The sequence below is a fragment of the Paramisgurnus dabryanus genome, chromosome 19 (assembly GCF_030506205.2).
Source record: "Paramisgurnus dabryanus chromosome 19, PD_genome_1.1, whole genome shotgun sequence".
Lineage (NCBI taxonomy): Eukaryota > Metazoa > Chordata > Actinopteri > Cypriniformes > Cobitidae > Paramisgurnus > Paramisgurnus dabryanus.
Window position 1 is genome coordinate 15330482 of NC_133355.1, and position 23075 is coordinate 15353556.

The 23075-nt window shown below is 37.5% G+C and overlaps 1 protein-coding gene across 5 annotated transcripts in view; it reads left to right on the plus strand.

Moving 5' to 3' along the window:
* Positions 1 to 23075, plus strand: part of csmd3b (CUB and Sushi multiple domains 3b) — a 502030-nt gene that overhangs the window by 476837 nt on the left and 2118 nt on the right. For all 5 annotated transcript variants that reach the window (XM_065290793.1, XM_065290794.1, XM_065290799.1 and 2 more), the window contains exons 60-70: positions 2168 to 2341; positions 3626 to 3799; positions 10268 to 10341; positions 12234 to 12345; positions 14709 to 14888; positions 18136 to 18201; positions 19170 to 19328; positions 19939 to 20051; positions 22159 to 22246; positions 22445 to 22580; positions 22834 to 22987. In XM_065290793.1, coding sequence (XP_065146865.1) covers positions 2168 to 2341; positions 3626 to 3799; positions 10268 to 10341; positions 12234 to 12345; positions 14709 to 14888; positions 18136 to 18201; positions 19170 to 19328; positions 19939 to 20051; positions 22159 to 22246; positions 22445 to 22580; positions 22834 to 22987 — 1430 coding nt within the window. The remainder of the gene's footprint in view (positions 1 to 2167; positions 2342 to 3625; positions 3800 to 10267; positions 10342 to 12233; positions 12346 to 14708; positions 14889 to 18135; positions 18202 to 19169; positions 19329 to 19938; positions 20052 to 22158; positions 22247 to 22444; positions 22581 to 22833; positions 22988 to 23075) is intronic.

Here is a 23075-nt window from a genome sequence, read left to right on the forward strand (position 1 = left end):
ATGTAATGTACACTATATTACATCCCATGCTTAGAAAAAAATCAGTGTCTGGTTTTCCAGTAAAAATATCTTTAATATTTGTAATCAACTGTATATTAACCCTACGAGGCCCAAGCAATGCTATTTATGCTACTTATGTATTATGTTCATTTTCCTAATTGTGTTTAGAAATGCACTGCTTGTAAAAAACATGATGTTTATTTATGCTTTGGGGTGAATTTAAGCATCGCAACATTTCAGTGGAATAATTAGGTATACTAGCACATATGCTTTTTCAAAGCAAGAAGGCTGAAATTTGGATATGTTTTTCTCAGAGCTTTACAAAATGTTATTCAGTATTCACATGAACTCCAAATGTATATTTAAAGTGCTACTGCAACGTTACATTGACTCTTATAAACATATTCCAAGTAAGCTTTAAAAAAAATGTCCAGAAGGCTAAAACATGTTCATCTCAGATCTCTCCTTTAATTAGATGTTTATTAACTCTTTTCCCGCCAGCGTTTAAAAAAGTTGCAAACCAACACCAGCATTTTTCATGATTTTCACAAAAGTTTAATGCCTTCCAGAAAATGTTCTTCTTTAAATATATAAACATACAAATTTTATATTGAACAGACCCTCTGCTTTCAAACAAAAAATCTTTCATCCTACCTACATTAGTTCTCTTTTAATCACCTATCAAATATGGGTAGGTTTCTTCAAAAATACAACATTTTGAGAGAATTCCATTTTTGTGAAGGACTTGATAGAGATCAGATGCAGAGCGATCTTTAAAACATACACGGACACGTGAGGCGTTACTTCCCGGTTGTATAAGTTGCAGAAGTGCGCTGGTGGATAATAGTGGTATTGTGTAAAGCCGGAAATTCTCGTCATTGGCAGGGAAGTGTTTTCTCTTATTGACGAGTTAACTGATCAATGGCGGGGAAAGAGTTAAAAATAATTTTGAATAGTTTGTCCAGGAATCTCCACTGTTGGGTGAACAACATAAAGAATTGTTGACACACTGCCGTATGCAAAATAATTCTTATTTTCAACTAGGGATGCTAAACAATTAATCGCGATTAATCGTTAGCAGAATAAAAGGTTTTGTTTACATCATATATGTGTGTGAACTGTGTATAATAACTTTGTATAAATAAATGTACACACATGCATGTATATGTTTTAGAAATGTTTACATGTGTATATACATTTGTATATTCATGTATAATTTATATTATATATAAATATAAATACTTAATATATAAAAAATTTTTCTTAAAATTATACATGAATGTGTTCATATTTATATATATATACATATTTGTTATACACAGTTTACACACATATGTGATGTAAACAAAAACTTTTATTCTGCTAACGATTAATCGCGATTAATTGTTTAGCATCCCTGTTTTCAACCCAGCGTTGGGTCAAAAAGAAACAAACTGAACCGTTGTGTTAAATTAACCAAGAAAATATTTATATTTAACCCAGCAATGGGTTAAAACAACCCAGCATAGGTTAAATCACAACTATGGGCTGGGCTCGCCCCTTGTTGATCCCATGCTGGGATGAAATTAACCCAGCACTTTTTAGAGTGTATTTTGCATAAATATGGCAGCGAGTCAATATACTCTGAATTATTGTTATATTTGTATAGGTGAAAAGTTTTCATCTTCAATCACAAAACTATTATGAAAAACAGTTTAGCACTTTTTCGCTTATTGCTAAATTTGATACAGCAATTGTTATTGATCTGAGAACAGTCAGCAATTGTGTCAGTAGGCGGTGACCCTGTTGTGTTATTCATATTGTGATATTCTTGCCAACCTTGTTGCTATGATACATTTCTTCCATATTTAATCCATTAAAAATGGGAATTGTTTAATTGCTACTAACAAGTTGCAATTTTGCTGCAGTGAGCCTTTAAGTGCCTCTATTTTTTTATAATAATATAATTCTTATATAGCTAAATATTTTAATATATAGTTTTCTTTGTTATAGTCCAATATGTAGTATTTTGTTTATGTCTAATGTAAATTTCTTGTGCTTGTTTAATGTTTAGATATGAAAAAATGGTAGACAGTAGTAGCTTTGGTAATGTGATGTACAGTTATAAACATACAGTACACACTGTTTTTCAGTATAAGCTGAACCTCTATTTAAATTCCCTTTTTAGCCGTCACATGTACAGCTCCTCCTCCTATCTCAAATGGCCTGCTGGAGGGCCGTGACTTTGAGTGGGGCACCAGCGTGAGTTACAGCTGCTCCCCAGGCTACGAGCTCTCTTTTCCTGCCATTCTCACCTGTGTGGGCAATGGTACATGGAGTGGTGAGGTTCCCCAGTGCTTGCGTGAGTATTGTACTACTCTATTAATATTAATCAAAGTGTCTGTTTCAACCCTGCAGGTGCTTGCAACTCCATGCATGCCAATATTTTTTTTTTTTAAAAAGCTTTTTTAGAAGCAAGAAGAAATGTATTGCTTTGCTTGGCTTTGGGTTTGTGAATCGTACTGTATTTGCAATTGGCAAGAATGATCAGACGTTGACTGATTGATTACATTATTACTGAACACATAGGTCAAAAGTTTCAGACCTCCAGTGGTTTTTTTGGATTAGATAGCGGTTTTCATTTAGTGCACTAGGCAAGGTGAGCTATGCATGCTGTTGTATGACCTTTTGGATATCATGTTTACATCCAGTGGCAATTTTAGTGAAGTAAGTGAGGTACCCTTTAGCCTTTAGTACATAGGAACAAAATCATCCTGTGGATAAAAAGTGTTGCGCATGAGGAAGAAGTTGTACCTCTGACTTTTTTTCTTACGGTATTATTTTATCTTGACAGCATATCTATAATTCATCAGGAAAAGTCAAGTTTATAGTGCTACAGTAGATCCCTGCCAGACTCTGAGCAGCATATACATGATGAATCGTTCTGGTGACGTCGACCATGCTATTGATTAATTTTTCGCCTCCGGAGACCTATTGCTCTCCTGACTGTGGCTAATGCTTACCCATGGCTCCTGCATCTAGGGACTCTTTGGCTATGTTCTGGAATAGCATGCTACTTTTTCTTGCTATTACTTCTGTATACCATGTATGTACACAGCACATAATACTGTATTCCACAATGCAGTGTGTTTGATTTGAATAAACCAGATATATATACTATACATGCTATACTACTAAGTAACGCCTACTATTTGTAAAGAATTATAGGCTGTATTATTCAGTAAATGGTAAGCTAGTTTTCTAGTCTCGAACTATTCCTCATTATTCTTTTTGTCATGTTCTCCCTTTCGGGGACATGAAATAGTGGATATTAAAGATACAGTGACACTTTTGTGTTTTTGTTTGCCTGGTTGTTAAAAAATTGGCTCCTTTATTTCATTAAGCTGAACTCTGTGTTGTCTGTACTGTGGGACGCGTATTATAATGTGCACTTGGGGAAAAGCAATAATAAAAAGACAAAATTCAAGATAGAATAAAGCGACTCAAACCCTTTTGAGGATAGTATAAAGCATGGTTATTGTCTTAAAACTATAAAGTTTTCAGCATCATGCCTAACAAGAGATTAAAATTAGTGTATGCTAATCATTCAGCTGAATAAGGTTCTTTCTGTTCTTTGTGTTTATAGCTAAATTCTGTGGGGATCCAGGCATCCCTGCCTTTGGCTCCAGAGAAGGCCGTAGTTTCATCTACCAGTCAGAGGTTTCATTTAGCTGCATGGCCCCCTATATCCCAGTGGGCAGCACTACGCGCATTTGCCAGACTGATGGCACCTGGAGTGGATCCCAGCCTCGCTGTATAGGTAAATGAATCATACTGTAATCGTCACTGTTTCCTGTTGAATTTTATGACCCACCTAAGATATCGGGCTTGACTAAATAGTATTTTACCTTGCGGCATGTGTTATTTCACAGTACCCAGACGTTCTCTCTCTTTTTATTCACGTGCTCACAACAATTTAAAACCAAAACAATTTTATAAAAAACAATGTAATGTATGTGTGCAGATATTATTCTGTTCCTCTTATAAATGAGCTTATAAAAGTCCAATGGGTTGCCAAATATTTCATGCCTCTGTGATTCTGTGTTTACATAAGCAGCCACGTTCTGACTGTCAAAGATGGAATATTTCATTTAAATTTAAAAAAAGTGTCATTTCACTGGCCTTTTTACAAATGTACCCTATACAAGCAAAAGCCGAAGCAATTAGGGTCAATTAAGTCATTTTGGCAGAGTGTCTCTCGAGTCTTTCACGGCTGAATTCAGCCTCTAAAGTCAAGAAAATTAAGCTAAGTGGTCAGATCTCGCACTTCGAATTTCAAGTTCTGCCTCAAGTAACACTTGCCTGTAACTCTAGACTCTAAATCTTATGATTACCACCCACAACGAGAACCTATTTTCTTATTTATTGCCCAGTGCACAAACAAGCTCAAACGTATTTACTCTGAAGAAATCAATGCCCTACCACTGCCCTGTCAGACCAGGCCAGTGCTGCTCCAAGCGGTTGATAAAATTATGGCTGGGAAGAGCAAAGCCGCTCTTTGTATTGCCTTCTCGGTGATGAAAGTGGCAACAGTTGGCGAGTAGAAAAGCGAGTTACTGTATGACGTGTAGGACCAAAGCTAAATCACATCAACTTATTAAACTCGCTTCTTCATTGCTGGCAGTGATAGATATTGAGAAGGTTTTGCACCTTAACTTGAGCCTCATGACCATCTCAGACACAGGTGGATTAAGGTGTTCCCTGATCTAAGTTACATAGCCAAAAAGTTTACCTGAAGCTTTACAACTAAAGAAATAAATGTTACCTCAGATTTTTTAAATTATGTACATTAACATGAGATGAGGGATCCACTAATATAAGCTGTTTTATACTACATACTGTACATATGGCCCACGATGTAATCAAACTAACTGGTGTAGTAATGACATGGCTTTTTAACCTTTAACTAGTTTAAGTAATTTTATAAACACCATTAGAATGCATGCAGGTGTAATTTTAAAAGCATTTTCTTTGGCTTGTACATTCATTACAGAGACATACTGTATACTATTATTACAGCAGAAGTGTTTTGTTGCATGAAATACAACAGCTGCAGGTAAGGATAAATAACAGCTATCTTGCTTATAATTCAGGTCATATAATGCTGGACAAGGCAGGGAAAGACACAAATGGTACAGTGGAGCAGCGGGGAGCTGTCCCAGTGACAAACTGAACCGAGCTGCAAAAGCCACCTTAAGCAAATACTTTTTAGACCATTAGGGAAACAAAACCCACATTTTTGTTGCGAGAAATATTATATTTGTTCAATAAAATATTTTTAAACTGAAAGGGATAGTTCAACCAAAAATGAAAATTCTGTCATCATTTACGCAACCTTTATTACAAATTGGTACATTTTGAGCAATGTTTGTAACCAAACCGTTTTTTGAGCACCATTGAGTTCCATGGTATTTTTTCCCTGCTATGGAAGTCAATGGTGCTCCTGTTTCCTGCTTGATTACAAATATCTTCCTTTGTGTTCAGGACAACAAAAACATTTATACACGTTTGTAACAACTTGAGGGTCAGTAAATGATGACCGAATTTTCATTGTTGAGTGAACTATCCCTTAAAAGATAAGGGTGTTATTGAGTATATGACCAAAAATTAATTGTCTATTAAATGCCACATATTAAAGGCACACCATGGAACTTTTTGGCCACTAGGGGGTGCTAGACATGTATTTTTCACGTCTACCGCCCCTAGAGACCACAAGCGCCGCAGCACTGTTGCAAAGGAAAAGAAGACAACTCTTTAGGTCACAAAGTATGCCTTCCAGCATGTCATGTGTCATATAATATCATTTCATGGGTTTTATTTTTTTTCAAACGCCAAAAGATCGCATAGCTCACGTTTACAAGCCAATTGTAACGGTGGTCGCTTGGTTAAAGTTTATATTAAAAGAAATATTGCCTTAAAGGGGAACCTGGCTCACCCGTGTCCTAAGGTCCATGACGCCACCTTGGCACCACAATGTCACGTGATATAAGTCTCTCTCTAAATTCTCCAAGTAGCCTCCAGTAAAATTCACGTTAAAAAGTGTTCAAGCGCCAGATAGGACTTATATATGCAAGCAATATAACATTACTTACTAGTACAAAAGCATGATTGCCAAGTCAGCATCGGTCAGAAACCCCTCCTCCTTCTTTAATTCACGCCAGCGAGCGAACGCTGGCACAATATAATTGATCCTCGTCCTTCTTTTTATTCTGTCACTCTCCCCTTTTCTCTTTCTGGTCTCCTCCGACAAAACCTTGGGTTTCTTTTTCTTAGTTGCTGCTTCTGCCATGACAAAAACATCAGGAAAATAAATAGTTATGCTCTCACCTCCGAATTTGAGAAAGTGGAGGAAGTGACGTATGCCGTAAAGCTGATTTTTGTAGTTCTTTTTTGTGCTCGGGTTACTACCCGAAACCCCAAGTTTAAAAGTACGAGTAAATGCGATACAGACCCCGTCAGGCTATGGTAGACATGTCATTCAACCTATTTTAAGTTGATGTACCATCACAAGGGTCTTGAAAATATATTATGAAGGTTGAAAAACTACAAAGTGTCACTTTAAGCCCATTTTACCAACAAGATAACATATAAGTCCATGTGTGTACCTTTAAATGCAAACGAGCCACTGTCCTCACTCCCTTAATAACACACAGTGAGAGCTTTTGGTTAAAAATAGATCTGATTCCTGTGAATACAATAGCATCTGTAGACGCACTAGCGCTACAATGTGCTAAAAAGCACATATAAAAAAGCTTTTGGGTCAAATTAACCAGTCAGTCAATGGTTGTGGGCGGGGCTTTGTTTGTATGATGTCACATTAACAAGAGAATCAAAATAGCATGTCTAATGAGACTGCTTTGGTTTAATAGGGATTAAAAATGGAGGAGTGGGTGGATTTTTTTCATTGTCAAAACACATTTATCTTCAAACACCTTGTAAAAGCGGATTTTGCATAATATGTGCCCTTTAAAAGAAAATAAATCTCATACAAATTAAATATAATACTTAGCTTGACATCATACATTTACAATCAGCATTTTTTGAAGGTTAATCACTAACCATTTGTTATAAAAAAAAACATTTTCACTGGATTTTGTACTCTCTTTGTGAAAAGCCAAAAAAATGGGAAAGGATGCTGCCAACCAGTTCCTGCTTGTATTTCAAGATCCTCTTAGATCTCTTAGGGTGTGTCTCAATCAGCTCCCTAGCTCCCGAGGTCGTGAATCACTATATCATGGACACAGGTTTGGGACTGGTATAGCTCACTTCACATTAGGACACAGTTAACTTATTTTTCTGTGCCGTGACTGCTTAAGTGCGTTGTGATAATTAACAGCTGTTTTTCATCAACAAACGGCAAACCAACATCTCTCCGACTTCATTTTTAAACACTTGTTAAAGTATATTATTAAAAACACTTTCATTATTCTCTTACATATCTGTGCATCACTTTGAAGGAGTATTACATTTAAATATGAAGAAGATTGTGATCCGTTCCTGTTTAGCAATGTGTGTCTATAACTAAAATAAACCTTTGTCTTTTCAAAAGTTCTGTTGCGTTTCATGAAGTGTATTGAGTTGACTCGGTTGGAGAGCTTCAGAAAAGGTCACGTGATTTCCAGTAAGGGAACATCGAAGCTCACTGGTTTGTGCATTGCATTGTGGGAATTTTAGGGAAGGAACATTCCAGTTCACTGGAAAGATGTTTCAATTGAGACAGCCTATAAAATGGCCGACTCCCTGATCAGTGCACTGACTGCTGAACAAGGTAGCTGATTAAGACACAGCCATAGTTTTTTTATTCTCTCAAAGGTGTTTCCATATTCACTCTCGTTTCATTCAGCATAAAGTATGAGCTCCTTTAGGATGTAAAGATATTAAACGAATAAACTGTGTTCAATATTTACAAAGAATCATTGTTTTAAAACCATAAGCGCTATTTAACTGCTCTCGCTGACTTTATTTCTTATAGCTACATTACAGTTTTTCTGAATTGCTAAAACACATTTTTTGAAACCATCACTCATTTTCTCAAAACCTTAAACACAAATCCCAATTTTAAACAAAATTCACAGAACCCCTGACTCTTCTAGCAAAATCAAACAATTGCTTCAAAACCATTTCACTTGTACTCAAAATCAAACTAAGCTTTCAAATCATACACACAAAAGTCTATAATATAAAACACTACAGAGCATCCATTAGACACTACCTTAAAAAATGGAAAACACAACATCCAGGAGATCTTCTTACAGAAAAATACATGTTTATTGTACATAACAACACACTTGACAAATACTCTTGAAAATCTATATTACTGTAATCACAAGTTTAGTTCAGTGAATATAGTGAATACTTTACTGTAAGTACTGCAAGTAATAATCAGTTTTCAATATTACTGTAAGCAGCAGTTGTATTTTGTAAAAAGATAGCAATCCAACTGCAAATTTTGCCAACTGCATCGTCTCTGGTGTCCTTTTCTTCCTCATACTCTTCATCTGCCTCTCAGACTGTTTCCAATCCACACAACTGGTAAAAAATACCATTAGATAAAAGTGTGTAGAATTTTGAGTTGTTGTGTTTACTCGATGATAACGGTGTTTTAGTTGTGTTCTACTTTTGCCTGCCTGTGTTTAGCATTTATAAAACAAGTGCATTGCAGTGTGAAATGTGTGTTTTAGTGAGAAGTTTGTGTTTAGAATTTTGCAAAAAGAGTGCATGATTTGAAAAATGGGTTTAGGCCACTATGAATTTGGTTCAGAGATTGGTGTTTAGTGTTTTAGCAATTCAGAAAAACTGTAATTTCTCCATATCTCATTAACAATGACTCCTTTCACTGTCCCCTCAAGTACAGTGTTTATCTGATTAAACCCCTCAGTTTATATAACCATGAGGGAGCTCTTCTCCTAACATCAATAGCTAAATACATCGATAATTGTTTTTAATTGAGCAAGTAATTGAATAATTGGTCCCAGATCTGTGAGGCCATTATGGAGGAGCTGTGAACAGCCAGCAGGAGATTTGGATGAGCTCAGTACATTCTCTGATTGGCATTTTTAAACATTTACTGTGTTGTGCCAACACAAATGTCAGCCAGGGCCCCAAAGCAGGTGTAATCATGTTTCAATATAGAGTTTTATTATGGCCTATTATTATAACCTTGAGACATCATTAAAATATGAGGGAGGTCACGTGTGGAAATTAGGCTCTCTAAAAGTGTGTATACATACATGAATATCAATATTCTAATCAAATTTTCTATTTTTAGTTTTACACAGTTTGACCGTAATGACTACAATAAGTGCGTAAATTTTTTTATAAGTATCGTATGCTTTCTATATGTATATTATAAATGCATTCCTGTATATACTACATACATCATATTGCCGTTGTCCCATGTGGTCTTTAACCTATGAGATACTGGCAACAGCCGCAAAAACAATTACCTGTTACCTGGCTCTCACTTCTTCATATCTGATGGTTCCTTATGGGAAAGCAAAGTGTGCACTGATTGCCCACTTCAGAATCTCAGCAGAATCAATATGTCATGTGGATATTGTTCTCCTACTATATCATAAGTCCTCTTTTCTCCTTTATCATAAAGCATCCTACTCATTTAATATACTACCTCTGTGTACCGTGTAGCATACTCAGACGCAGGCCGGAATGAGGCTGATATAAATGCATGCCTTTTTGAATGTGCTAGTTTCTCTTTGCAGCTATTTTCCCGATGTGGCAATGCAGTCGGATATTTTCCATGTGCCGATCCCATAATATAAGTCTCTCGCTCGAAAGGGGTTTGTTGTGTAAGCTTTGCAGGTTGTCCTGTCATTTGCACGCCTGCATTGAACCAAGGGTCTCTGCGTCAGCTCGAAAATGTGCTCCACATCCTAATTAGAGACCAGCACAGCTGTGTAATAGCAGATTCACCGCTGCGACAATACTGCCCCCTACTGGGTCTCCAGAATAAAACCATTACGACACTGCTGCAGCACATAAACGGACAACATCCATAACCATCGTTATTAGTCAGGCACAGCACTGCCCTGACAGATGTGTCTTGGCACATGTGGAGGTCAATGTGGAACGTACTTATAAGAGTTATGAGAGTTATAATGCAATTTTATGTTATGTTGTTGAGTAGTCCGTTGTGGCATATGAGGAGATATTTATAAGAGAAAGGACTGAATATTAATTTTTTTTCTCTTTCTTTACTCTCTTTCCACAGAGCCGACTCGCACGACATGTGAGAATCCTGGTACACCCCGGTATGGCTCTTTAAACAGGACTTTTGGCTTTAAGGTAAGAGGATATGCTTCCACTTTGTCTGTGAAATATGCTAGTCAAGTTCGTGCACAGTTGGTTGATCGCACAATTGCATTTGATCAGGTATTATTATGACTACACAGTTATTGACCAGGAATGACTTTGATGAATAATGGATCAAGCTATCAGTTTTTCCCTTTTGTAAATCTATTCGTTTCTAAAGCTCTGTGATTGTAAGAACAAAGTATTCCTGTGTGAATTCACTTGACAATTGTATTTTTTTTATATCTTTGCTGCATGAAAGTGTTTTAGAGATTTATAACTGGACTAAAACCTGTATAGTACAAAGTGAGTCATCAATATTGAATAATATTCAGAAGAAGATTACATTTTAAATGCATACACTTTTATGTCAATATTTAGTAGTAGACTAGCATGACCTCAACTAAAAGGAATGTTTCCTGAAATAAAGATGTTTAATATCTACCTTTATTCATCAAAAAAGGCATTCTTTAATGATTTTGACAAAATGGCTCATAGCTTTTCCCAGACACACGCAAAGTGCCTCTCCATCCACTTTAAGGTCCTCTGTTTCCCTCACATCCACTACAAAATATTATTGCTCTTAAGACTTGTAGAACCACTCGAGAAAATATGCATGAGTGCAAGAACACCACAGAAACACTTAAATAGAAAAAAATCAACTTCAAATTTATAGTAGTATAAATTAAACTGTTTTTTGTCAAGGGAGTGAAGGAGAAGAGGGAATAGAAGATGTGGGTAAAAAAGTGCAGAAAAAAAATGCATTTATCCCCAAAGTGTGCAAACATTAGGAATTCAGGTTGTATTAATATCTGAGGTCAAAACCAGCAGAGGCTTTATGAAATAGCTAAATATCAGCCACTCCATGTAGGTACATCATTCATCCAGCCTTAAGAAAAAGGAGCGAGTCAGTCGCTTTTGCTTTCAGGAGCTTAATGATGTTAGAGTCGGCTAGAGGAGATATTATGTGCCCCAGATAAGCTGCAGAGGCTGTGGCTCATCGGCCGCGTTCACTGCGAGCAGGGTTGTGCTAATCAATTAATGTGCCAAGCCCATGTTTTAATATTTTACACACCTCATGAATATCCTAAAGTAATGCTGGATCCCCAGTTGTATTAAAGTCCCTTTAGGGAAGTCGCGTCACTAGGTGGCCATGTTTGCGATGCCTTCGGGCAATTATTTTAGTCATGCATGACTAAAGTCCTGTCTACTAGAATAGGTAAAGACAGATATTTCTAAAACCGTGTACTAAAATCACAAATAAACAACAACTGTACCATAACTTTGTTTCTTAAGCTCAAATTGTGCTAAATACATATTTTATCAAGGTCATTTCAGCAAGTCTGTACCAAACCCCGCCTCCAGTGAATCATCAGTCTTTATCGATTGATGATTGGTTCTTTTAATTGGAAGGCGGGACTACCATCACCAGAGTGTTCATAATTGAGCATTACATTGTCAGTGCTCAATCTTGTTATATCCAATATCTATGGTTGTGCTCGCTGGTCGCGTGACCTTGGTGATTATAACATGCAGTAGTCCAGCAATTTTGCATGAGAAGTGCTACCGTATATTACAGACTTAAGTACCACTTTACATCACTAGTGGTCCGGAAAGGTCACAGTGACTTTCTACACTAAGTGCACACACTGATGATTACATTAGACCACATTGTACAATATCCCCTAACATTATCACAATTACACTTTAGCAGAAGTAGAAGTGTGAGTCTGGGAGCTTGTTGGTGTACAGTTGTGCAAACTGAATGTTAAAGATGTGAAATTAATCACACGGTTCCTTTATCTTAAATTGTAGAGCGAAGTGCATTTAATGCTAAGGTTAGGGGTTTGATTCCTATGGTGTGATGTGTGTTTCTTGTGGTATAGGTTGGAAGCATGGTGGCTTTCCAGTGTCAGCCCGGTCACCTGCTGCAAGGCTCCACTACACGTCTCTGTCAGGCTGACCTAACCTGGAGCGGGGCGCAGCCAGAGTGTATTCGTAAGTATCTTCTTTACAAAAAGGGCAGATGCCGCAGTCAGACATTTGTGTGGAATGCAGGTTAAGTTTTCTATTCACTTCTTATGTTGACTGAACACTTTAAATGGTCTGTTAGTTTTGGCTGCTCTTTAATCTCATGGTGCATCTGAACTGATCAGATCTTTTATATTTGTCACTTTAAAGGGACACATTTTCCAGCTCCCCTAGAGTTAAACATTTAATTCTTACCCTTTTGGAATCCATTCAGCTGATCTCCGCGTCTGGCGCTAGCACTTTTAGCATAGCTTAGCATAATCCATTGAATCTGATTAGACCATTAGCATCGCGCTCAAAAATAACCAAAGAGTTTCGAACTTGACTCTTCTTTAGTTACATCGTGTACTAAGACTGAAGGAAATAAAAAGTTGTGATTTTCTAAGAACTATACTCTCATTGTGGCGTAATGATCAAGGACTTTTCTGCCGTAACATGGCTTCAGGAGGCTCAATGATATTACACAGCAGCCGAAAATAGTCCCCTTAGTATCTTTGAACTATTTTTGGGCACTATGTAATATCATTGTGCCTCCTGCAGCCATGTTACGGCAGCAAAGTCCCTGATTATTACGCCAGAATGAGAGTATAGTTCTTAGAAAATCCCAACTTTTAATTTTCTGTCGGCCTTAGTACACGATGTAACTACAGAAGAGTCAAGTTTTAAATAGGAAAAATATTGAAACTCTTTGGTTATTTTTGGGTGCGATGCTAATGGTCTAATCAGATTCAATGAATTATGCTAAGCTATGCTAAAAGTGCTAGCGCCAGCCCTGGAGATCAGCTGAATGGATTCCAAACGGTAAGAATTAAATGTTTAACTCTAGGGGAGCTGGAAAATTAGCAATTTTCAAAAAAGTGGAGTGTCTCTATAAAGGTGTTTCAGTATCTGTTCTCTGTAAGTCTCTCACATACCCCTGACTTACAATCTGTACTCAAGTGAGTTTAGATCATAAATAGGTGAAGATGGTCTGACTACACAATAGGCTTAACAACAGTAGGGCTCGTTTTAAAATCATGACAGCTTATCGACAGAAGCTCCAAAGTCAAGATCGTCAAAGCAGCCTGGAGAAACAAAAAACAGCTGGTTTCCAATTTCACAAGACAGATTGCCATTCAGTTCAAGCATTTCAAAAACTAATTACATTACTACCCCGAAGTTCTGTCATTGTTTTGCATTAAACAATGCGATGGCTATAAAGAAACAAGGCTTCGTTTTAATTGTAAGTCTGTGATAAAAACGCATTTGCGTGTTTGCACCTAATCACACCATTTTCTTCTCAAGAATAATCGAGATACGTCCATAATTACACACTGTAATTTTGTTTACACGGAGCAGTTGGCTACTCGCAGAGTCGAGATGAGCACTAAATCATCTTTCTCATTCCCCTTTCCATTTTACATGGAATTAGATAATGACCGTCCTCCGCTAGATTTGTTTCCGAGCAAATCATCTACAGCTTGCCTTGTCCTGGGAATATCAAATGGACTGCACTGGACAAAGTTTATTAATGTTATGTCAAGTTTAACCATGCGTAAAGAGTGAAAGAATACTTTAGAATACTTATTAGCATAATTACTATAGTAATAACATTTATATTACACCGGCGTTTTAGGTATTACTGTAACTCCAATCCAATTTCTCTAAAAGGCATGATTACTTTCCTTTATTCTGAGGCAATGCTATTGATGGATAGAAAGCTTTATCAAAGTCATGGATAAAAGAATGGGTCCAGTGCACTGAGCCAAAGCTTCAATTCGACTACTTTTGATCAAAGTCATAGTGATGCTGGGGCTGTTGGAATGACTGAGTGAGCATCGGCTCGCGTTTGATCTGCTGGCGTGACAGGTATAGGTGCGTTCCCTTTAAGTGCCGTCTGCCGGCATGCATCAATGTCCCCTATGCTCGATGTTCCCTCAACTCTCAGCCGGCTTCTGTACGCACAAGAACACGTCGATGTCAGCTACTGAGAAGAAGCGCAAAGATTCTCGGCAAAGAGACAGACCAGGCCCTCTTAAAGTTCAAACTTCATTTTGATTTTGCCTGTTGAAGTTTGAAGCCTGATTTTTATGGGGAAAGAGACTGTACGCTGAACTAACTGAGACTGGGTCGGAATAATTCTGTTATGCAATGCATGTCCCCAGCATGTGTATCTTAATATATTGAATGAACTATAAGAATGAAATCATGTATGTTTAAGCACAATATCTTAAATAAAGTAAGGTTTTGAGTTATTTGTATTAAATACTCAAGGACATGACTTGACCGCGTTGTCATCTCTTGTTTCTTTTTCTCATTATTCTGATTTAAATTTTTCTTTCCCTTTGTAGCCCACAACTGTAAGCAGCCGGAGAGCCCCCCTCATGTTGATGTTGTGGGGATGGATCTGCCCTCCTATGGTTATACTCTCATCTACACTTGCCAAGCTGGCTTCTTTTTGTCAGGGGGCTCTGAGCATCGGGTCTGTCGGTCAGATGGAACCTGGACTGGGAAGATGCCTGTGTGTCGAGGTATCAAAGTCTTAACATTGTGTGCCAACAGAAACAACATTGCCATTTACAGCTTGCTTACTGAACAATCCCATCAGAAGCGTCACGTCCACTTAAACGTGCTTTCTCAGGTTTTTGAGAAAAGAAACATCATTAAAATATGTGATTAGTGATTAGGTGTGGCAGAGCAAATCCATTCATGTTTACTGTAAATATCAGTAATCAGTAAAATAAAGTTACACTCTTTCAAATCAAGTTACATCCACTTGCTTTTACTGGAAAATTTTGTCATTGTTCTCACCTTTATGTCACGTGACACTTGTATGAGGTTTGTCCTACAGTATATACAGTACAGTGGTGTGAAAAAGTGTTGGCCCCCTTCCTGTTTTATTTGCATGTTTGTCACACTTTAATGTTTCAGATCATCAAACAAATTTAAATACTAATCAAAGATAACAAGAGTAAACACAAAATGCAGTTTTTAATTAAAAGTTTTTATATTGAATGAAGGTAACACAATATGCCTCCCACAAAAGTTGAATTTTTTTATGTGTGTGTCCCATTACGTCTGGCGTAAAAGTAACACATAATTTTAGAAAAAGAACATCATAAAAAGAGTAAAATAAGATGGTGGTAGTGTGATGGTCTGGGGCTGTTTTGCTGCTTCAGGACCAAAAAAACCTGAAGGACAATGTCCGGCCATCTATTCTTGACCTCAGGCTGAAGTGAACCTGGGTTCTGCAGCAGGACAATGATCCAAAACACACCAGCAAGTCCACATCTGAATGGCTGAAGAAAAACTAAATGAAGACTTTGGAGTGGCCTAGTCAAAGTCCTGACCTCAATCCTATATGATGTGGCATGACCTTAAAAAGGTGGTGTCACGGTGTGTTTTAACACCGAATAAGGAAAATTAAAGACGAACCCAAACGCAAGGAATGTATGAAAATAAACTATGTATTTTAATAAAGCAGAACAGAAAACACCCACGTGGGGGTAAAACAGAAACTAAACACTGTGATGGAACACAAAATGCAGGAACTAATAAACACAAGTACAGTAACAGATCTCAATAACACGGAACACATGAACACTGAGATACGACAACGAACGCGCCCACGACAGAGAACGAGAGGGGAATATAAAGACACCACATCAATGGGGAACAGGTGAACATCATTAATTACGTAAGACATGAGTACATAAGGGAGCAAGGTAAAAGTGACGACACATTGGGAACACGTGACACAGATACATGATGTGAAAAAACACGTGTTCCCACACAGACCACAATGCTGCCATGACCTTGCCCTCAGAACACAGACCTGAACCTATACTAAGGTCTGGCAAGATCACGACAGCAACAAGACACCGGGAACATGTGGAAGCCACACACACAATGTGATTCCACATGTGCCCACACAGAACATAATACTGTCATGGTCCTGTCAGATGCACTCAGACCTAAATCCAGCACAGATGTCTGACAGGACCATGACAGGTGGTTTGCACTCGAAAACCCCCCAATGTGGCTGAATTACAACAATCCTGCAAAGATGAGTGGGCATTAATTTCTGTAGGCAGATTTTACACAGCCCTGCGCTGATTGGACCAGATGAACCGGCCTGCGCTGATTGGACCATTTTGCCGAGATTTTTTTTTAAACTAAAAATTTCTAATTTATGTTCTTCTATCGGAGCATAGTGTCGGTTTCAGTGAATATGATCAAAAATATCTTACCGAACGCAGCTTTAAAGTGTGACATTAACATGCAAAAAAAATAAAATCAGGAAGGGGGCCAACACTTTTTCACACCACTGTAGTTCACCTTCATCTCTCAGCTGGATCTCATGGTAATAAATAAGTACCATGACGTTACTTATGTATAGCAGTGGCCAAAAGTGATATCTGGGAGAAATGTTTTTACAATATTTGCCCCCTCAGGATAGATTAAATCATCACAATATGAAGTGTATGGTACAAAATGGACAAAAAACTAAACTTGGACAAAGGTTGGACAATAATATTTGACAAAAAGGAAAACCACAGTATATTAGGGAATTTGGCGTTGAGTTGAATATACAAAAAATGCATAAAAAACTAAAAGCTCACAGGAAATAAAGCATATTGACTTAATATTTTATAGTTATTGTCGTGTTATGTCTTTATTAACTTTGCAGATGTGTCATTTTTTGCCAAGCCTCTTTAAATTCTTCTCAAAGCTGAGCTTCATCAATGCAACATGCATACAAAGTTTGTTAATGCATCTTAAATAAAACGATTAAATGAAGAGAGAAGATGTCAGGTGTTCAAAGTTGGTTATCACTTGGCCACTACTGACTATTCTTTGTGTGCCACTTTTACACAAACCGAAATTCATTTCGATCTATCTTTGCCATCACAAATTCATACTTATCAAACAACAGAAGGTCAAACAACAATAACTTTGTCTTTACACTCTCTGCCAAAGTGAGCGTTTGCTCAGGTAGGGTGTCGGAGTGCTAGCGTGTGGCCAGCGTGCTGCAGTGCTGTGATTTTATCTTCCCAGTATTCATCCTACAGCTCCGAGCACAACCGCGGCAGCCAGCATACGCTGCCGTGCATGCACACAGCTGCACACTTCAGGCTTTCCAGTAATTACTGCTCATAAACAGATGTGATTGTCTATAAAAAACTCCCAAGCGATTGACTGCGAGCTTTCACAAACTGTGATGGAGACAGTTTTTTCCCCATTCTTCTGCACTTCTGTCCTAACCAGGAGGCTGCTTTTATTTTTTTATGTTGTTTTGCTTGATATGTTGACCGTATCGCAGCCCCCCAAATCCCCCACCGCCAGTGTTTGCAGAAGACACACCGAACCTCTGTTACAAAACATAGCGAGCTACAGAAGCAACATTTTAAGGTATCACAAAAGACAGGCAACTTAATAATTCTGCCTTCTTAGATGCTTTGCTTTGGCCAAATCTAAGGTATTATCACATGCATCTTTGCAGTGATGGCAATCCCATACTGCATTTGATACTTTAAGTGTAAATCACTTACAAAATGACTTTAGCTGGGTTTTCACAGACTGGGTCACATATTTGTGTGTTCCTTGTGACTTCTGTATTGTGCCATGAGTCTTGTCCTAATTCATGCGGGGAGTCACTGTCTATATAAAACATCCGAAATCAGTCCTGGGGATGCTGCTGTACACATAAAAAATGCATGAAATACTGTTTTGGTTCTCTCAGTTTGTTTTTATAGAGTTTTGTTTTTTCTTCTACAGCAGGCTCTAAATTGTCCGAAAAGCCTATCAAACCAGTCCCAGGGACACCAAGTCCAAAGCTGAATGGTAAGTGCACTGTTTTAAAATTATTTTGAAGTTTAAGATTTCATTTTAAAGACGACTTATGGGTGTATTATGTACCGGATAAATAATTACTGCTCCAGCGTCCCCGTTTTTGACCACAGGGCACAGTGGTAGCTCAAACGCTTGCTTTCCGTGATGCATTCTAGACCACAGCCCCATGAGGAGGAGACTAATGAAAAGTAAACAACTTTCAGTTAGTATGATGGTAAAGCAGACTGGCAGCCACAAGACACTTCACTGGAAGCTCAAGATAATCCGGAAGAACTTAACCAGACTTTCTCAGGACAGAGCACACATCTTACACTTCTATAATTAGAGCAGGCTTAAGTAAGAGAAATGCTGGAGATTTACTAAGCTTCAAGCACTTAAAGGGACGCTTTTTTGAAAATATGCTCATTTTCGAGCTGCCCTAGAGTTAAATATTTGATTTTTACTGTTTGGAATCCATTCAGCTGATCTCCAGGTCTGGCATTATCACTTTTAGCATAGCTTAGCACAATCCATTGAATCTGATTAGACCATTTAGCATCGCGCTCAAAAATAACCAAAGAGTTTCAATGTTTTTCCTATTTAAAACTTGACTCTTCTGTAGTTACATCGTGTAATAAGACTGACGGAAAAATAAAAGTTGTGATTTTCTAGGCATCCGTTTGCACTCCCCCCATAGAAATTCATTACATAAAACAATCTCAAACTTAAATCTGAATTAAACTAAACATATTAAATGAAATTCTGTAATGCTGTTGGTTAGTAGCATTATTCTTTTGAGATTTAATTGCACAGAATTTATAATAAATTAATGTATTTTATAAAATGTCTTAAAACAGGAGACCCACTGGCACCATCTTATGCCCCCCAAGGGGTCCCGCCCAAACCCCCCCAAATTTGAGAACCACTGCTCTACATAATAGAGTCAGTTATAATAATGTCATTTGTTTATTTGTTTACAGTTCCCGATGATGTTTTCGCCCCAAACTATATCTGGAAGGGCTCATACAACTACAAGGGAAGAAAGCAGCCAATGACTTTGAGTATCACAAGCTTTAATACAACCACGGGTAGAGTTAACGTCACATTAATAAGCAGCAACATGGAACTACTACTTTCAGGTTGGTTTACTGTTGATTAACCCTTTAAAATACAGCTATTTCAGATCAGGAAACAATTATCGCAAAATCTGATTGAATCCACCGGGGTAAAATTTTATTGGACTGATAACATTGTTAATGATGAGTTAGATCATTAGACCGCTGATATCCCTACTGTACCTTCCTACCTCCTTCATTTATAAAGCTGACATATGCTTCACATAATCTAATTAATTTTGGATCCTAAAACCGACCTCACATTTAGTTATCATCACCAGAAGGGGGGGAATATACAGACCAGACACTTGTGTGAATAATGGACTGTCTGTAAGGTGTCAAAATGGTAATGTCATCCTTCAAATGAGGCAGTTTAAGGGGTTTTACATGAAATTTGATAATGTGTTCATCAGTCAGGGTGGTGCTATCCATTGGGATCTTATTTAGTGCAGAAGCAGACAGTAGAAATGCCACGGCATATGGATCTTTGCTAATTCTAGGTTTTATCGATTCAGTTTTTTCCCTCACTAAAGTGTAAGAAGAAAGTGAGTGGCCGAGATGAGAGGAGAGCAATGATAAAACACACCTTCATGTCATGTATAGACAGCTGTCTGCTCTCTGTTCTCTGTCATAGGTGTCTATAAGAGCCAGGAAGCACGTCTGATGCTGCTAGTGTACCATGTGAAAGCATCCTCTCTCACCACACTCAGCAAGATCAAAGAGGAGCCCTGGACCTTGGATGGATTTGTATGTGCTCTGAAGAATTTGACAAAATCTATTCATGTCTTCTATATTTGCGTTTGCCCTTTAAATCATATTCAGTAAAATGAAAAATCACAAATGAGGTGTTGATTTAAGGCTCTTATCATTTGCTCCTGAGAAAAAGACCCAGTCATCTCACATGTGTGTTATAGATATTCAGAAGAGATCTGGATAAAGTCTTTAAATGTGCTCAGATGCCAAGAGACCAAAGCCTGTGATCAAAATTTAATACGCAATCATAATTCATTAAATTCAAGTTATTTGAGCTATGCCTTCCACATTATTTTTAGACATCAACACACTTAAATATAATGGTGCTTGAAAGGTTCTTCACAGCTATGCAACAGAAAAAAATAACATTTGTTTCATACGTTTTATAATCTAAAGATAATTTTTCACTAGTAACAGAAAGGATTTTTATGGAACCATTCAGCCAAAAATGGTTCTTCTGTGGCGTCATGAGCACCTTAATTTTTAGGAGTCTATACTATACTATATATCTATATGTCATACCATGCCCGGATTGCCCATAGGGAGGACCGGGAGAATCACCGGTGGGTCTGTCTGTTTTTTGGCCATGAGGGCTGGTGTGTCATGCAACTGGGTTGCAGGTTGCTGCCAGTACTTACTCAAGGGGTCACACATCGGCACAGCGCCACATCATGTCCGCCATAAATCTAAAAACAGAACATATTATTTTCTATGAATGTACGCACACTGGCAGCGGCTGTCGGCTACTATCTGCTGTGACACTGGACACTGCTTAAATCCCTGGCACCCCACTCACATAGTTTAACATTAAATAACATCATATTTGTCCCAAATCGTTAGTGATTAACATTTACTGCTAACGTGTATTTTGCATTTTGAGGTAGTCGCTATCTGACTAAACTCGCGCTATTTAATGTGCACGTTCGGTGAACGATACCTCCGAGTTGTCTCCTTCAGCCACACTTGCGTAATTTGTGAAAAAAAAACGCTTTACTGTATGCCAGAGTTGATTGTGTCCCGAACCCGACCACTTATTGGAAGAATTTTTGCATTAGTGTCCATTAACATCTAAAACGCATGGAAAACACAGGACGCGTCATTTTCTTCTGCTTTTTAAAGCACTCGCCTGTGAACGAAGTTTTGTTTCAGGCACTTCTATATTTGAATGTGCGACTTGATACGAATGGCCCCTAAAAAGGAAAAAGATCTACAAATTGAAATTTTTCATAGATGTCATAGATGTAAAAATGAATCGTCTATTGCAAGAGTAACAAAAATCTATTTGATGCAAAACTCATCAGTTTATTGGAAAAAAGTAAGTTTCATATGAATATGATGTTTTCTCAAGTAAAACAAAATTTTGAAATATATATTTGTTCTTTTTTGACATAAGGTAGGCCTGCATTATTTGGCAAAATACATAACCTAAGTACTAAAAAATGAAGATAAGGATTTTAATTTTTCCATCAGGGGTTTCCAAACTTTATCAACCCAACAGGTAATCTCAAGACGCACCATTTAAAAAGAAAATAGAAATATAGAGGAAAAAACAAACAAATTTGTTCCATTTCAGTAGTTTTTGAATAAATTTAATTGAATAATTTTTAAAACACTTTATGTTAGGGCTGCACGATTATGGCAAAAATCATAATTGTTTAGGGCACTGTATTTGAACTGAATTGGAAATTATATATTTGAAAAATACGATAAATTGCAAGGCTGCAGAGAAAGTGCACTGTTGCAGACTTACGTAGGCTACTGGGGTTTTAATGATATTATTTTTATATAGTCAGTCATGAAATAAAGTGGTCCAGTCTAAGGCATAAGCCTCAACGGCTGAAAATGAGTCTCACTCCGGCTTTGTGTTATACTGTTATCTCAATTGTTTCTGATTTAAGTTAGGGTATGAATAAAAATCAACCAAGGCAAAGTTGATAATCCAGAAAATAAACTTAAATTAGCTATAAAAAAACTTTTAACAAAGACATAATTTATTAAATCAAAGTTGCTATATTTACATGCCAAAATTCACATAACCCCATATCTTGCATCACTCCTATTGGTTTGCAAGCAAGTTGATCCTGTTTCATTGTCCACTCAGGTATCTGCTGAACCAGATGGGTCCTCGTACGTCTTTCAAGGTTTCATACAGGGTAAAGACTACGGCCAGTTTGGCCTACAAAGGCTAGGTATGGTGTTTTATATTTACTCATGTATATTTTTAAAATTTTCTGTACGTTTCATTATCAAAATCTCATCTTAAATTGTACAGTAATCTTTATCAGAACTATTGGATTGGATTGATTTTCTATTGAGCTGTTAGATTGAATGAAAGACAAACCAATGCTGTGTGAACTTTAATGATTGTGTTTCTGTATCTTTTATAGGTTTGAATATGTCAGAAAGTAATAATTCGTCTAACCCACCACACGGTACAAACAGTAGCTCTGTGGCCATAGCAATCCTTGTGCCTTTTTTTGCCCTGATATTTGCAGGCTTTGGATTTTATCTCTACAAGCAGCGGTGAGTTCAACTGTCTATACTTATTTGTCAAACCTTAGCTAGACAAATCAGAAAGTATTAAGATATTGGTGTTTGGCAAACTTGTTTAAAGAAAATAAGTGTTTATCCAGGTTATTGAATGTGATAAGAGTTTCACGCAATTCAAAAGTTTCCAGCATGTACTCATTATTGAATGTTTCCAGGTTAACTCCCAGAGTGTTTCTAATCAATATCCTGATGTGTTGTGTTTGCCTGTTTTGTCTTTGTCTAACAGGACTACTCCAAAAACCCAGTATACAGGCTGTTCGGTTCACGAGAACAACAACGGGCAGGCTGCCTTCGAGAACCCCATGTACAACACCAACGCAAAGTCGGTGGAAGGCAAAGCTGTCCGATTTGACCCAAATTTAAACACAGTCTGCACAATGGTATAATCAGATCCGCCTGACTCAAAGAACATCTATGGATTTTAGTTTTTTTTTTTGGTAAATGGTTTTTGCTTTGTTGTTTTTTAAC